General features: G+C 33.8%; 4 protein-coding genes and 1 non-coding gene across 5 annotated transcripts; all 5 read left to right on the top strand.

Moving 5' to 3' along the window:
• Positions 1-4,874: 4,874 nt before the first annotated feature.
• Positions 4,875-7,067, top strand: LOC104785256 (two-component response regulator ARR8). Its single transcript, XM_010510432.3, has 5 exons — positions 4,875-5,435; positions 5,516-5,616; positions 5,717-5,794; positions 6,040-6,110; positions 6,298-7,067. The coding sequence occupies exons 1-5, from the start codon at positions 5,333-5,335 to the stop codon at positions 6,623-6,625; spliced, it is 681 nt and encodes a 226-aa protein (XP_010508734.1). The 5' UTR covers positions 4,875-5,332; the 3' UTR covers positions 6,626-7,067.
• A 1,610-nt stretch (positions 7,068-8,677) lies between these two features.
• Positions 8,678-12,021, top strand: LOC104785255 (uncharacterized). Its single transcript, XM_087513076.1, has 11 exons — positions 8,678-8,918; positions 9,163-9,252; positions 9,387-9,492; positions 9,584-9,739; positions 9,839-9,895; positions 10,003-10,074; positions 10,332-10,394; positions 10,543-10,605; positions 10,703-10,771; positions 10,881-11,588; positions 11,704-12,021. Exons 1-11 carry the CDS (start codon positions 8,841-8,843, stop codon positions 11,814-11,816), a joined length of 1,575 nt encoding a protein of 524 aa, XP_087369202.1. The 5' UTR covers positions 8,678-8,840; the 3' UTR covers positions 11,817-12,021.
• Positions 12,022-12,323: 302 nt separating this feature from the next.
• On the top strand, positions 12,324-12,630 carry LOC147943239 (signal recognition particle RNA). Its single transcript, XR_015558721.1, has one exon.
• Positions 12,631-13,465: 835 nt separating this feature from the next.
• LOC147943238 (uncharacterized) lies at positions 13,466-13,721 on the top strand. Its single transcript, XM_087513077.1, has one exon. It carries the CDS (start codon positions 13,466-13,468, stop codon positions 13,613-13,615), a length of 150 nt encoding a protein of 49 aa, XP_087369203.1. The 3' UTR covers positions 13,616-13,721.
• Positions 13,722-13,753: 32 nt separating this feature from the next.
• On the top strand, positions 13,754-16,556 carry LOC104785254 (uncharacterized protein At5g39865). Its single transcript, XM_010510429.3, has one exon. It carries the CDS (start codon positions 15,160-15,162, stop codon positions 16,396-16,398), a length of 1,239 nt encoding a protein of 412 aa, XP_010508731.2. The 5' UTR covers positions 13,754-15,159; the 3' UTR covers positions 16,399-16,556.
• Positions 16,557-16,694: the final 138 nt, after the last annotated feature.

Genomic DNA, 16,694 nt, shown 5'->3' with positions numbered 1-16,694 from the left:
ATATCCCACTTAAAAGAGTTAGTATGTAAACATGTAAACAGTTCATCGCTATTGTCAAATGCACAAAACATAACTGTAATCTGTAAATATTTTGTTGTCATAAAAAATCTCTTGTTTAAAAAATGCTAGGTGTTAGTGGAATAATCGGAGTGGTAATTAGAGCATAGCTATTAAACCGCTATTTAAAAAAGCAGTAATCGTTAACATAGGAACCTAGCATCTTCGTTTAGGAAAAGCTAATGGTAACTAGAGCATAGCCTTTTCCATAAAATGCCACTTCTATAATATTGAAAAACATAAAGAAGGTTAAAATAAACATTGATCCCTAGAATCAATAGAATCTCTTGAAATAGCCACTAACTTTTTCCCCCCTTTTTGATCATCCAAGCAGTGCAAATTTGGAATATTTTCCTCTTATTTACTCCAATACCAAAAACTAGTGGCCTGTCTAGTATACGCGCCATTACGTTTGTACCGACACCTTATAAAGAGAGATTTGAGTCAGTCTGTATAGAGGAGGGTTCATATGTTTCGAGACATCTACAATGCCGAAACATATTTTTCACATAAAATTATATATTCTTCATGCATTACGAAGTTTTTGTTGTTATCTAACGAAAATCACATTGAATATTATCCAAGAAATGTACTAACTGGATTATGTTAAGACTTAGGATTATGAGTTTCATGTTAGCATTTTGGTAGAGATATTAAAAGCAGATAACGTTTCTACTCTAGTTACTTTACATTTAACTAATTTTTAATCCAAAAAATATATATCAGAGGGAAAAATGACATCGCACAAACGATCGAAGTTATCGGATGATGCAAAAGTTATATAACTCGAGTTGTTTCTTACTATTATTTTTGTCGACAAGTCGAGCTGTTAATATTCTCAAAATAGATCTCAAGCTACGGTCGTATCTTTTAAAAATAATGGCTGAGGTTTGGTTCAACGTATTTAGACCATAACCTCTCTTTTTTAATATATATAATCTAGGTATTGTTTATGATATCACCGTGAGCTAACGTGATTCGATACTAATTTATACACACCCAAACAAATAAACACATATACTAATAATAATGTGAGTTTATCGATACATGAAAATATTAACATATTTTGTGAGTTATAAGACCGATTGGGTACAACCACTCGTAACACGTATCGATACTCATTTTGTTTTATTAATTGAGTGATTCTAAGTAACATATTATCCATAACGTTAATATAACACACAATTAAAGTCTAAAGCACTCGTAACACGCACCCAACCCGACCCCGACTTGTACTCCAATATTTGCGATTGCTTCTTAAATCTTTACTTTATTTTCTTCTTTGTAAAAATTCGTCACTGCTCGAGAAACTTCTTAATGCTTAACTCCCTCCCTAAAAAGTTTTTGTTTTTGTCTTTTAGTATTAGCCAGAAAATAAAAGTTATAAAATATATTAACATAAAGCAAAGATGGAGGAGGCCACCAGATACGATCCACCGTATCTTCTCTCATGTCACATGCCAACGTCTCTCTATGCGTTAATAATATTCGTGACATTGACTTTGCATTTATACCAATCTTAAATCTTATAATATTATGCACATGGATATAATTTTGTGCTTAGTCTCAAATAATATCAAAATTACAAGTCAAATACTAAATATTCGCCGAATAAGATTTGATAACTACACCAATAAGTTTCTTTCAACCAGTCAAATCATAGAGTAGGAAAATTTCAAAGTAAAGATCGTATGTACTTATTATTATATGTGTAGAACAAGTCAAATATTTACTTTAATTTGTTTGGTTAATTATTAGACGGATTCTAGAAATTTTGATAATAAATTATCGAAAACGTTTTTTCGTCGTTAATTAGTGAGCTCACAATACACATAAGACATAACACACGACTCATGACAAGATGATAGAGACACAAAGATTCCACCAACTCGTTAATTTCTTTTTTAATTATTCTTTTTTTACTGTTGAAGAAGAAAAACATTGAGAAACAGAGGAAAATGAGCACTACCATGAACGCCAAAAAAGCCCGAAGACAGGAAGGTACTGGTCACCGTCACTCCTATTTCCATATATATCTGCGTGGTAAAAGTTACAATCATAGTAATTTTTTTTTTTTTTTTTTTTTTTAAAAATTGAAAGAGATACTGCTAAGTTTTGTTTTGTTTTATGTAGACGTAGACACAATTAATTATAGACAAAGCTCAACTGATCACTTGTGTTGACTTACACATTTGTTACAATTTATTTTTTAGTTAATGTATGTGTGTGATCCGATTTAAATCCACTTAGTGTTTTCATTTTAACCCCCACTAACTAATTTCATAGACGTCGTCTTCTACAAATTTGTCTATTTTGTAAAATTGTAGGGTCAAAAGTTGTGATGATGAAGTTATGAATGTGTTGAAGCGGAGGAGGGGTCCTCTATCATCAAAGAGTCATGGACGGTTCTGCTGAAGTTTCAAGAGACAAGATCTCCATTGAAGATCTATTTGACTATATTTAGGGTTTTTGAAATTGAAAGTTATGTCTTCCCGACACATCGTGCATTACAATTTCATGATAACTCCATTAATTCGTCGAATCGCTTTTTTAGTCAACACCACGATCCTCTGACTCTTGCTTTCTTGATCTCTTCGACTATTGAATTCAATTTATTTGTTTAAAATTCAGTGTGGCGGTAATTAACGACATGTTTGTTAGGCCGAGAGAGACTGTTCTGAGTTCTGACCATATGATGAATTCATATTTCAAATATGACACTCTCTCTATTTGAAAAAAATACGTTTTGTATGTGGTTATGTTACAAATATTAAAACTATTCACATAAAAAAAAAAGTCTCACTCAATCAACTAAAAAATTATCATTTTTTATGTTGACATTTGATTTAGACATGTAATCTATATAAATATCAATCGTATAACGATTTTTTATCACATAATTAAATCTTAATTAAGTCAACAATGCTACATATCTTAATACATATATAATTAAATCTTAATTAAGTCAACAATGCTACATATCTTAATACATATATAGATAAATACTAATATGAGTGAAACGTTCATTAATCTTAATCAGGTCAACACTGCAACATGTTAAAATTTATTACATATATAAATCTATGAGTGAAACGAGCAAATTTTCTTTTAACTTTTAAAAGAAACTGAAATAGCCAATAATTTGTTAACAAACAAGATTAAAAAGCCATTGTCATTTTGTTGCGGAAACGAATAAACAAAAAAAATTGACAATATAATATGAAAATTATGAAGAAAAATAAAAGAGATCAAGGAAATGTGGAAAGTGAGATGGACAATATGGAACCCACTAGACCAATAAGAGAGTATGGTAATCGGAGGGGCTTTTCATATGTCTACCATACTTTGGATACGTGTCCTCCATATGAAGATGATGATGGATGGTGATAGTTGCGATGATGGGCATGACCATGGGAGGCAAATCTTTGGCAGAGAATCAAGTGAACATTGCCATGTCTTTGCCACTACCTAACTGTTGTTGTTAGTACATTTTTCTTAATCCTTTTGTCAACGAATCTTATTGCTAAGTATAATACGATCGCCGGCACGGCGGCACCACTATTTCAACTTTAGGTTACCTTTATTTTCTAATTAATATACAGTTCAGGATTGGTATACATATCAATAATACTTCTAATATCAAAATTACTATTACAATAGTATACTTTATACATCTAATATTCATCTCTGTTTTTTTTTTTAATCTCTAATATTAAATTTTTTTTTGACTGACTTTATGTTACCAATCATATGTAACATTTTATCAATATAATTTACTAATATGAATATTATATAATCCTAGACCACCCACATTTATACTGTGATTATATGATGCCAGTCAGAACCCATAAAAACTGATACAAAAACAACATAAAAAAATACATCCAATAAGTAAATGATACGCAGCATAACACGTCACATCGACTCGCATGAATCCACAAACCCCACAACATAAAAATGCAAAAAATAGAAAGAAATAGGAGTCGATGAATATATTTTAAATTTTCGTGGTCCGACGAAAATACTTTTACGCTACATCACTCTTACAATTCAGGACCATTTCAAATTATTTCAAAGTTTTGTATTAATATATATGTATATTTTAAATGTAATGTTGTAAATAAAAACAGTAACAAATCAAACTCAAGCTAAGTTAAAAACATTAAGGGGTTATTGGTTTAGGATTTAGAAAGAATTTTAATGACTTTAAAAGTTATGTAAAATACTATGTTGTTATTCAATCAAGGCTTTTAAATTTTTTTAAAAATTTGGTGTTATTGGTTGTGGATTTGTAAAAAATTATCTAAAATCTTGATAAATCTAGTGTTATTGGATTAAGAGTCTTATAAAGTCATTAAAAGTTTTATGTTATTCAATTAAAACAAAAGAATCTTGGATTGTTAATGAATTCAAATTTTGTGTTATTGGTTTAGGATTTTATATCATTTCCTTTATAACAAAAGCCATGAAAACTCTTTCATCAAATAGAAAGATTTTGAAAGATTTTATGAAAGATTTTACAAGATTAGAAAACACAAATCAACAAGATTTAAAATAACTTCCTAAACAATCTTTTATAGAATCTTTCATTTTTACTTTCTAATTTTCTATGATTTTAAAAATCAGCAAAAATTTTAAAAACACAAAATCATTAAAATTCTTTCTAAATCCTAAACCAATACCCCCAAAAAAAATTATTAACCTTTTGGACATACTATACTTTATATGGATGATAAAAACAACCAATTGGAATGCATGTGGTTGTGGTAGTGTATATACATATTTAAATACATCATCCTCTTATCTTTAAAAAAAATAAATAAAAAAGTCTATGGTGAAGTAAACAAATCAATTAAAATCTTCGAATAGATTTCTTTTCATTATTTTAATCCATTACCAAAGTTTATTTCTTTCTCTCCATTGTCTCCTTAACTTTGATCCCTTAAAACTTGCTTTACTTCGTATAAACCAAAGCTAGATCCCAAAATTTTAGTTTTATTTTCCTTTTATTGCCTTTCTCTTCTCTTCTCTCTCTCTCTCTCCGAGATTTGGGGTGAAAAAAATACAAAGACCCCTTTTTTTAATTTCTCCTCTCTTCCTATCTTAAGCTCATTCTGAAGAAAGAGAACTCTCAACATTTTCCGGGGGAAGAAAAAAAACGGAAACTTTTAGTTTTCTAAGATAAAAAAAGAAGAAAGTTGAAAACTTTGCATCTGGGTTTTGTAGATTGTATAGATTCCAGATCTTAAAAAAGGTTTTCGATTCAATATCAGCAATGGGTATGGAAACAGAGTCACAGTTCCATGTTTTAGCTGTTGATGATAGTCTCTTTGATCGGAAAATGATTGAGAGGTTGCTCCAAAAGTCTTCATGTCAAGGTAAAAACCAAAAGCTTTATGCTTTTATGTATTGGAGAAAGCTTCGTTTTTTTAAATGTGTTTTGGTTCTTGTTTTGCAGTGACTACAGTTGATTCAGGCTCTAAAGCTCTCGAATTTCTTGGTTTGAGAGTAGATGATGAAGACCCAAATGTACTCTCTACATCACCCCATATTCATCAGGTTCAGTCTTTTTCATCCTTTTACATAATTTCAATTTGGGTACTTTCGAAATTTACAGGTTATTGAAATTTGGTTGTAATTTGTGGTGGCTTTTGGACAGGAAGTTGAAATAAATCTTATAATTACAGATTACTGTATGCCTGGCATGACTGGTTATGATTTGCTCAAGAAAGTTAAGGTATATTTTTCTCAAATTGGGTTACTGTCTTTTCCTCCCATCTCTGGCAAAATTCGTTTTCTAGAAAAAGAAATAAAGTTTTTATCTTTTTGAGTTTTTAAAAAAAAATGAGAATGTCAAATGGAGAAAATCTCATTTTTAGAATATTGTTCTCCCACCCACTCACCAAAAAAAAAAAAAAGCTTTCTTTTATGCCATTGTTGTATTTGCTTCTGAGAAATTTTTTACATGATTGTTGTGTATAGGAATCAGCGGCATTTAAAAGCATACCTGTAGTCATAATGTCTTCTGAGAACGTTCCTGCAAGAATCTCCAGGTAATGAATGGTCTCTGTTTCTTTAAGATTAAAAAAAACTGAGTCTTGCTGATTTGTGAGTTGGAATTAGTCAAGTTGGGGTATTATTTGATTCTTAACTTAAAACTATGCTGAAATTTTTGACTTTTGTATGCAATGGATGTGGAGTTTAGTGTTGATGTAAGTTGTGGTTTCCTCTTTTCAACAGATGTCTTGAAGAAGGAGCTGAAGAGTTTTTCTTGAAACCAGTAAAGTTGGCTGATCTTACAAAGTTGAAACCTCATATGATGAAAACCAAATTGAAGAAAGAAAGTGAGAAACCAGCTAAAGAAGAGGAGAGTGAAGTTTCTAAACCGGAGATAGAAGAGGAAGAAGAAGCAGTAATTGAGATCTTGCCTCTCCATCAAGAACTTGAATCCGAACAACTTGAAACGATGGTGAGTAGTAGTAGTAGTAATAAGAGGAAAGCAATGGAAGAAGTGATATCTACGGATCGGTCACGTCCTAAATACAATGATATCACAACCTCGGTCTGACCCTTTGTGTCTTTCTTTCTCAGTATCCCTGCACAACTTCAATGGTGTTTTTTATAGGTTCTTTGTAGGAAATGCTTCTTCTGGTAAATACAGGGTTGCTATAGAAAATGAAAAAGGGAGATAATATGTAGATGATGATTGGTTGTCACTTGTTATAGTTCATGGCCTGGGCAAAATACCCGACCCGAAATATCCGTATTGGAACCGAACCGAAAAACCCCGGTTCGGATTGGGTATGGATCTTCTCCAATATACTAATTGGATCTTAATTGTACATACTTTTGGGTATTGGGTATTACCCGATCCGAACCGATACCCAATTAGTACCCATGTATATCCGAACCTTGTTTATCATTTCACATATGTACCCAATTAGTACAATGCTTCACCACATTGAAGATGCCTACAATGCTTCACCATATGCAACCGATTTTTTCTTTAATTCTTGTTGTTTATTTCAATGATCTCAATACCTACTTCTAGCTTTTATAAGACTTTTGAATTTGATTTTGGGTGTTACTACTCTACTACTTGTTTATGTTTTGGATATTATGTTTTCTCTTGCTTGTTTTGCTTGTCTTTAGTTTCTAACTTTGATTTAGTTATTTTGATATGATTTTTTAGTTATAACTTCATAAAAATTAATATATATATTCAATTTCTATATCAGGTATTTTAGTTATATATCGGTATTTTGATTCTAAATGGATAAAAAATACTTATACCGAACCGAACCCAAAACATATCAGATATATTTCGGTATTCCGAAAAAATACTCGAACCGATCCGAACCCGAAAAAACCCGAACCGAACCCGAACCGAAATTTTCATAATACCTATATGATTCTATAAATTATAAACCCAAATTACCCGAAACCCGAATTACCCGAACCGAACCCGAATGCCACCCCTAGTTCATTATGTGAAAATCAGCAAATTCCCATTTTTGTTTACGTTTCTTCTTCTCTTATCTCGAGAGTAAATAAAATTTACTTGATGCTTAATATTTTGTTTGTTGCGGAAAATGAGTTATTTTGCTTAACAGATCCGACCATCATTATCGGTCATACTTATCAAAATAAATTAAAATTAATTTTTAAGACATCCCATGATTTGAGGATGTAAAATGTCTAGATATTATTTCTCCTGTTCAAACATTAAAAATATCATTCTTTCTTTCTTTTTCTTTACACAGTATTTTTTTTATTTTTATAGATATTTCCATAGAATGACCACTGGAGATGCTCAGTACATAGCTTAGAGTGGATTAATATCAAAACTAAAAAAAAACTTTAGTTACTTGGTTCGGATAATTTAGGTTTCGGTTTTGGAAAAATAGATCTTTTCAGTCTTTCAGATAGAGCCTTTCAGATAGAACATGGGATTTGGTTTAGTAGACAAAAACTTATTTACACAAAATAAACATAAACAGTTAAATTTTTAAGGGAATTCTCATAAATACTACTGAAATACTATTTTTAGTTTTATTTAAAAAAAATATCATCAAAATATATTTTTTCCAAAAATACCACAAAACTAAAACTAAAAATTTTAACAATCAAATATAAACCCCAAATAAAATAAAACTACACCCTTAAATTGTGTTTGTGGTATTTTTGGAAAATTTTTAAAAATGTGTCGATTAATAAAAAAAAAATAATAGTGGTATTTTTGAAAAAAAGAAAATTAAGTGTGATTTTCTAAAGAATTTCTTTACTTTTAGTCAATATTATAAATATAAGATTTTTTTAGTGAATTTTGGTTAAATAAAGTACTATTCGGTTATTATATCGACACAATTGTAAAAAGATTGGATCTATAAATCTTTTCCGTTTTAATTTAAGTAACAGTAAGAAAGCAAAAAGAGTGAGAGGAGAGAACTGCGGGAGAAAAATATTCAGCCTGTTATTTAACGGAATCAGGGTTGTTATTATATTAAAATATTAAACAAAATTCAATATTATATTTTTGTTTACCAGTTTTCAAACGAAAAGAAAACCCTTTTAAGGTATATTAATTCTTCTTATTCTAATTTCTCTCAAATTTTTCTTCACAAAAGCTTTGTTTCTTCTATATCTTACAAAAATCTTATTTGTCATCGGTTTCACCAGCTCGAGTCTGCAAGCATCGTACGAAACTGTTTCACACAGAAGCCCCCGCAGATGATGAATTGATGATATATGAAGCCAAGTAAGCGTGTGAAGAATCGAATACTATGAATATTCTCGAACCCTTTCCGTTGAAACACAAAAGACCAACAACAACAACAACAACAAGAAATTCTCAAAACCAGGTTCGTATCATTCGTCCTCTCTTTTCTTATCTCCTTATTTTTCTCTCTTTAACGTCGCCGAAGCGGTTCTTTTCTTTGTTTTAATTTTCATATCTTGACGGCGTTAACGTTTGTAAAATATTCTCTAATCCTAATTCTTGTTACCGAGTTTATCGCTAATATTCAACCTAACATGATGAGAGAATCTTTCACTTTCTTTATCATTCCTGAAATAGAGAGACTCCTTTCTTTTTTTCTTCATCAGGTTCCTTCTAAAGAAGTTATGAGCGAACCATCTCGTCACAATCTTCTCTCCAGCTCCCTACGTGATGCTGCAGCTGAGACCGCAGACAAGGTGTTAAAATTCTTACTTTCTAGCTACACAGACTCTAAAAAAACAATTCATGATTCTCTCTCTGTAGCTTATCATTACACTTACACGTCACCTACTCTGCTTCATATCGTGAGATTGTTGTTGTTCTGTTTCAGATTCAGAACGAAATCGAAGAATGTATTTGCAAATACATGACTTTTGAAGAAACGGTGACATATATCCGTGACAATCACAAGATTCCTCACCGTATCACCAAAGAGAGTAATATATCTTATAATTTATATGCCAGTTTGATTACGTACGTGCTTCTTTATTAAAATCTTGAACTCTCTTGTTTTCTCTATATATTTAGTTTGGGAGGGGCTTCAGGAACTGAGTCCGGAGTTTTTCGAACGCTACTACTTAGCACTCGAAGTAAGGCGTCAGATAAAGGAGTGCAACAGTTTGCTTCGAACGCAAGGAATTAAGATGCTCAAGGATGGACAGTTTGATATTGCTACTGCACCACGTACGTTTAAAAAACACAAGGAACACACTCTACTTTTGGATTGTTTAACCACTCGATTTTGTCGAAGATTCGCTTATATATTCTTTTGTCTTTGTGCAGCTGCAGTCATGAATTTACTTAATCAAATTCTCTCGGAGGAACTAGCTAATACACCTTGTAAACCTCTCTTCTAATGATGCATCATATCCAAAAGTACATAACTTGTTGAAAATTTGGGTTTGTTTTTTTGTTTTGTTTAATGTCTCTTGCATTGTATCGTGCAGCTGATATGTCGTCAGAGTTGAGCCCTTCAAGCTTTGCAATGTTGGCATTGGGTGATACAAATGGTCCAACAGGTAAAGTCACAAGATAAATATATTCCTACTCGAAAAACTCTATTTCTTGCACTTCTGACAATGCCAACATTGCAAAGCTTGAACTTGTAGTGAACCAGTTGCAGAGTCCTAATGACCAGCAACATCAATTTAATCAATATCAATGCTCTACTACACCTAATATTTATGCTTGTAAAGAAGAGACTCAATATTTCTCTCTCTAGCTCACTTCTACTCATGCATTTTTGTGAATGATTATCCTTTTCGTTCCCCAATAGGTAACAATCTTGGAGCTCCAACCTTTGCACCACCAACTACTGATCAATGGTTTACATCCAATGGTATTACCTGTAAAGAAAAAGACTCAAACTTTCTCTCTTTTTTTCAATATTGAGTTTGTTTTGTTTGATATCTATTACATTGCGTAGCTTATACGTCATGACTGCAGCTGCACGAAAACTCGATTACTTATGTTTCTCTGTTTTGTAGTTAACCAGTTGCAGACTCCTAATTGTCAGCAAAATCAATGGTCTACACCTTATGATCTTCCTTGTAAACACTCAATATCTTTCTCTCTTTATCTATCATTTGTTTTAAGACTTCTACTTAAGCAGTTTTACGAATCACTCTCTTTTTCTTTCCCCCATAGGTAATCTTGGAGCTCACCCCATTGCACCAGCAGCTTCAAATCAATACCCTATATCTAATGATCTTTTCGGTAAAGAACAGACTCAAACCTTTTTCTCTTTATATCGTATGGTTTGAACTCTTTTACATTAAAGCATTTCTATGAACCACTCTTCTTTTCTTTTCTTTTTCCTCCATAGATTTCTATCCTGCATTTTCAACAGTTGCACCAGGAGCTCCACCTGTTGCACAACCACCTACTGCCCTATGTGGCATGTCTACGTTTGGTTTTGGGGACAATATTGAAAATGGCGGCTCATATTTCAAGTTCTTTGATCCTTCATTAGCAAAAATGCTAACACAACCCGAGTACCCGCTACAAGACCCATATGGACAACATCAGCCGCCATATCTGCAGCAGAACTTGTCAGTAGAAGAGTTACTGCAATCTGGAGTAACCAACAACGAGCTGCCATATGGAGGAAACAACAAAGAGCTGCAATATGGAGTAACCTACACCGAGCTGCAACATGTAGGAAACAAGAGCGAGCTGCAATATGGAGGAAACAACAAGGAGCTGCAACACGGAGGAAACAAGAGCGAGCTGCAATATGGAGGAAACAACAGCGAGCTACAATATGGAGGAAACAACAAGGAGCTGCAATATGGAGTAACCTACACCGAGCTGCAACATGGAGGAAACAAGAGCGAGCTGCAATATGGAGGAATCAACAGCGAGCTGCAATATGGAGGAAACAACAACGAGCTGCAATATGGAGGAAACAACAACGAGCTGCAAGCAGTAATAATACCCCAGCAGCAGCATCATCAGGAAAAAAAGACAATGGAGAAAGCAGAGCGACAGAATTTTCTACCTGAGTCTAAAGATTCAAACAATTCAAATAGTGGTAAGTAGCAAAACCCTTTTTCAACACCACGAGCCACAAAAAGTCTGGTTTGTACTATATCTATATTCTTATGTCATCTCGTATCTTGCTTGTTTGTTTTTCTCTTTTCATTAAGGTGATAGCACAGTAACAAGGGCTCAAAACCAGCATGATCCTTCAAAGGCAACAGCAAAGATGAGGAATCTGAAAGAGAAAAGAAGCACTAAGAGAAGTGCAACCTCAAAGTGAGATGACGAAAGAAACTTGCAAACAGTAGTGGATTTATTCTTTAGTCATCTCCCCTAGATTAGCTTTCTTGGTTTTTTCTTGTTACAAAACCCACAAGATTTTTTTGGGAAGTTTCTTGCCACATTCATTTGCTCAAGAATCCAAAACTATTGCAAAGATTGGAGCTTTCGAGAATCAGTATTGAATCTTATCAACAAGACTAACAGAACTATATAGACTATATAGTCTTGCTCAAGAACCGTAGAAAATTTTAAGATCCTCTCATCTCATAGTCCCCAAGAATCTGTGTCTGAAACTTTTAACGCAGAAAGTTCACAACGATAGGTGTGTAACGAGACCCCAGAACTTGGAAGTAAGTGATCGAAAGTTTTGGCCTTTCATACGAACAAGCTCCAAAGATCTAATGACAATTTCTGATTTGAAACGAAGTGATTGCTTTTTATCCCACATCGGAGAAATAAAATATTTCGTTGTTGTATATAATAGCGAAGTTATCAAGTATAGTACGTCGAGTTCAGTAACGTGGGCTTGTGATCCAAGTGGAGACAATAAGGTGATGGGACGTTGGATCGATCTCATTGGGCCGGGTTCGGTGTGGGCTATATTCTGGCTCGCCCATTCCAAGTTGGGAGTTGAGGCATGCGGTTTGAGCGAAGGCTCGGATCACATGTCTTCTAGAGTGGGGGAGACCGCGTGAGGCTGGTTTCACAGAGCAGCGTACACCTCCCGCTCTTGACGGTGGAAGGATTACGAGCCATTGCCTTCTGAGCCTACTATGACCCAGTAAGCCGATTCCGATTGGACCATCATTTTTTTTCCCTACAAAATCAGACAACTAATGTTATAATGGAAACAGCGATGATCGAAGTTACAGCATATAGTTAGATCAGGCTTAACCGGAGGTTTGCAGTCGCAAACAAACAATGGTGGAAGCTATCGTTTGCTTAGTTTTACAAAATTGAAATAATAAATTGCCAAGTTTAAATAGAAGGGAAACAAAATAAGTAGCCCCAATTTGGATAGTTTCGTAATCATCAAAGACCTATGTAAAATAAAATAAAAATGATTTATAATTGATAATGATAAAAAGGAAGCTTCCACTATGATGCCGCTCCATCAAATTATTGTTTTCTTGGATTTATTATCTTCAATTATTAATACCATGGGTAACATTCATTGTGTCTCCTCATTTTTCTTATTCTTTTATGCAAATATTTCTGTTTTTTTTGTGAAGTATTAACCAAATTATTGGGAAAAATTCCAAAGTTAAATTATAATTTTTAGTTAGAAAAGTGTCCAATTATAGAGAAGCTGACATTTATTTTGGTATTTAAAAATATATATTAATAGACCAACCACTGGGTCGGACCGTCTCTTTTTATTGGTCGAACAGTGACGTGTCTCCTAACTATATGTCCTAATAAGTAATAACTGGCCAGAAAGAGACGCGGCTGGTGAACAGAATCAATACGTGGCGACGTCTTGTTGCTGGAAAGATCCTCGCGTGTCCCACGTGCTGAGTTTTTCTTGCATGATTCATTAATATTATCTTTCTCTCCAACCACATGGATCTTGCCCAGTAGTTGGTTTCTCTTCTGCCAAGTGAGCTGAGCTCGTAATATTTGCTTTGAGATAGAGAGAGTTTAATAATGGCGATGCCTTTAGAAATGGCGATGGTTCTTACCAAAACGGTGTGGTTTGCTTTGAGCGGGTGGATTTTCACATGTTTGTCCATCGCCGACGAGATCGCCGGTTCTCTCAGAGACCGAGAACGTGTTCATCATTCACATTTTGGTTGATCAGTTGTTTTTATATACATTCTTCACCCTTCCGGATTTTCAACTTTTTTTAATTTCCCCCGGTGAGAATCGTCCCAAAATATATTTGAAGAGTAATTTGGGTTTATTGTAGAGGAAGAAGATAAATATATAATGTATAGGTCACTTGTTTGCTCCTTGATATTACATATTACACGTCTTAGTTTGTGTGTGTTCTGCTGATTTGAGAGAAGGCTTTGTGTTATTATTGGTTCTTATTTTCCAACATTGTACTATTTACATCAAAAGTGTGATGAGTTACATTCCTTGAGAATCCTGCTGGTTCTGGTTGAGAAATGAGAATCATCATTCAAATAGCTCAAGATTGATCATCATCTCTGGTGATGGTATTCATAGATAGCTTAAGTGTAGACAACTGTTCCAATTTGGCATATGAAGAAATTATAAGCAAATAAGTGTAGAATTCACTTTTTTTTTTTTTTTTGGGTAAAAGCAAGAAAGAAGTTACATCTTGAAATTTCTAAACTAATTTTAGCGCCTTGGGCGTCTTTCTTTACGGATAAGTTACCAAGATTTTATTCTTTTTATACATAAAAAAAGAAATTAAAATATCTTCTTTTTGCCCATCTTGCTTTTGTTTATGATAATGATATTTTTCTTTACTTTCAGTTATTTTATTTTTTTAATATATACAAAAATATTTTTGCCTGTCTTTCTAAAAGGCAAAGTACCAAAAGGATTCTTCAATGAGTGTTCCTTGTGCAGTTCAGTTTCCTGTTTTATTCTTAATCCCATATAACAGAAAGCTATCAGTGCACACTGCACACAGCTCATTTTCACTAGACAATATTTCAACTTTTACTTTGTATGTGTTGGACCCTGGAATCTGAATATTGAACTTTTTGTGTCCACATATGTAGTTGATTATTGACGTTGTATGGGATAATCCAAGAAAATCTCGTTCTTTATATTGTTACTATTGTATAATATTTCAGCTCAAAAATCAAAGATTCAAAGTTCAAAACATATGAAGTTAATTAGTCCTCTTTCTATAGTCAGCTTTTAATGCTGTTTTTACTGTTACGTATACTAAATAAGCAACTTAGGAAAGTATCACTGTCTTCTTTCTATAAGAATTAAAGTTTCTAAGTAATTTTGCTCTGTTTCTATTTCCCTATAAAAAGTATAATTAGGCTAGTTCACATTTTGGAAGCTGTTATGCAAATTTTGAGGATCTTGACAGTTTACTTTGTTTTTTTTGGGGTCAGTCATTATTAATTTTCCGAATTTACGCTCTAAAAACAAGGATCAAATTGGATACTTTCCTTAATTATCAAATCAAATCAAATGCGATCTCGACGAATCAACATCAGCATCGTCTTCTTTAGTGTTTTTCACCATCTTCCACCTCTAACTTACATAGACAGCTCCTTTCCACCTGTTTCTTCTCTCTCTCTCTTTCTCTTTCTCTTTTATATTTATTCTCCGACAAAAGAAAAAGTACAAGAAACCCATCAAAAAGAAGTTTAAGAAACTAACATTTGTTCTGCTTCTTCTAACCATCCATGGGTTCCTCTGCTTCTAAAACAACTTCTTCTTCTTCTTCAGCCTCGGCTTTGAATTCATCTCCGGAGACGAAACTCAACTCCAAAGTCTCCTCTTCTTCCGTCGCTAAAGCTTTCACGTTTCCGATGCCGTCGATTCATCATCCACCGGCTAAAAAAGGCGATACGCACCATTTCGTCTCCCTTACGTCCACCACTTACGGTTCTCTTCTTCTCGACGGAGCTTCCGAAAGACAAACACTGCCTCATCTCTCTGTTTCAGGGAAGAGTAGTAACAAGAAGACGACTGAAACAGAGGAGTCACGCGAATCGTTGTCTCCTGACTCAGTGATCAACACATGGGAGCTCATGAACGGCCTCGACGATTTGGAGGATTCTGATACAAGTAAGCGTAGTTCCGCCCTAAAGTTTGATTCTTTTTCTAAACCCATCGAGAATCGAGTCGTTGGTAGTAATGGTTGTGCGTTGAAATTGGACGAGTCTTACGAATTCGTAAGAATCGAAGAAGATGATGAAGATTGGAGATTGTTGCCTTTTAAGCCTAAGCAACCTCTGTGGAAACATATGTCTGAAGAATCATTTCTCTCTGACTTAGATCCTAATATCATCTCATCTTACAAGAAAGCATTGTCTTCTAAGCAACTGGGCAAAACCAGTAGCACTAGATCCTTCTCTTGCAGCCACTCAAATCAGTCGGCACTACCAGAGTCTGCATCTTCGAGTCCACTGAGTTCTCAGAATTTGGAAGACCTAGAAAAACCAAGATTGCTTGAGACAGAAGATAACAATAACAAGATAGTATTGTACTTCACTAGCCTCAGAGGAATTCGAAAGACTTATGAGGATTGCTGTTGCGTCAGAACGATACTGAGAGGGTTTCAGGTTGCGGTAGAGGAACGAGACATCTCAATGGACTCCAAATACAGGAAAGAGCTTCAGATCGCACTCGGCGAAGAGAAGCCAGTTTGTTTACCTCAGGTGTTCATAAAAGGTATCCGCATTGGTGGGATTGAGGAGATCAAGAAACTCAACGATGGAGGCGAATTAGGAGAAATGTTAAAAGGCTTTCCAGCTTGGGAAACCGTGGGAGCTTGTGATAGCTGCGGAGATGCAAGGTTTGTGCCGTGTACTAATTGTGGCGGTAGTACTAAAGTGTTTGAGGAACAAGTAGATGGGTTTAAGAGATGTGATGGATGCAATGAGAATGGTTTGGTACGTTGTAACAAGTGTTGTCTTTAGTAATTGGGTTCGTTTGATTGATGTTTGTTGTGAAATGTGAAAAGATATGACTTTTGACTTTAGATATGTTTGTTTGGTTGTGTTCTTTGAATTATAATGTTTGTTTTCTTGTACATTGAGTTATTGAAATACTAGAAGTGATGTCTTAATTGCCTCAATTGTTTCTTCACGTTGACGTTTGTAATTTTACATGTTAAAAAAAAAAAACAGTTACTAAACACTTTTTCATATGGATAAGCAAACTGAAAAGTCAAGTGCGCTAAAGTTACAGCTTAATCACCTTTGACTACATCACG

This window comes from Camelina sativa, chromosome 5 (assembly GCF_030686135.1).
Source record: "Camelina sativa cultivar CO46 ecotype springtype chromosome 5, ASM3068613v1".
NCBI classification, from domain to species: Eukaryota; Viridiplantae; Streptophyta; class Magnoliopsida; order Brassicales; family Brassicaceae; genus Camelina; species Camelina sativa.
This window is presented reverse-complemented; position numbering and strand designations above follow the sequence as displayed.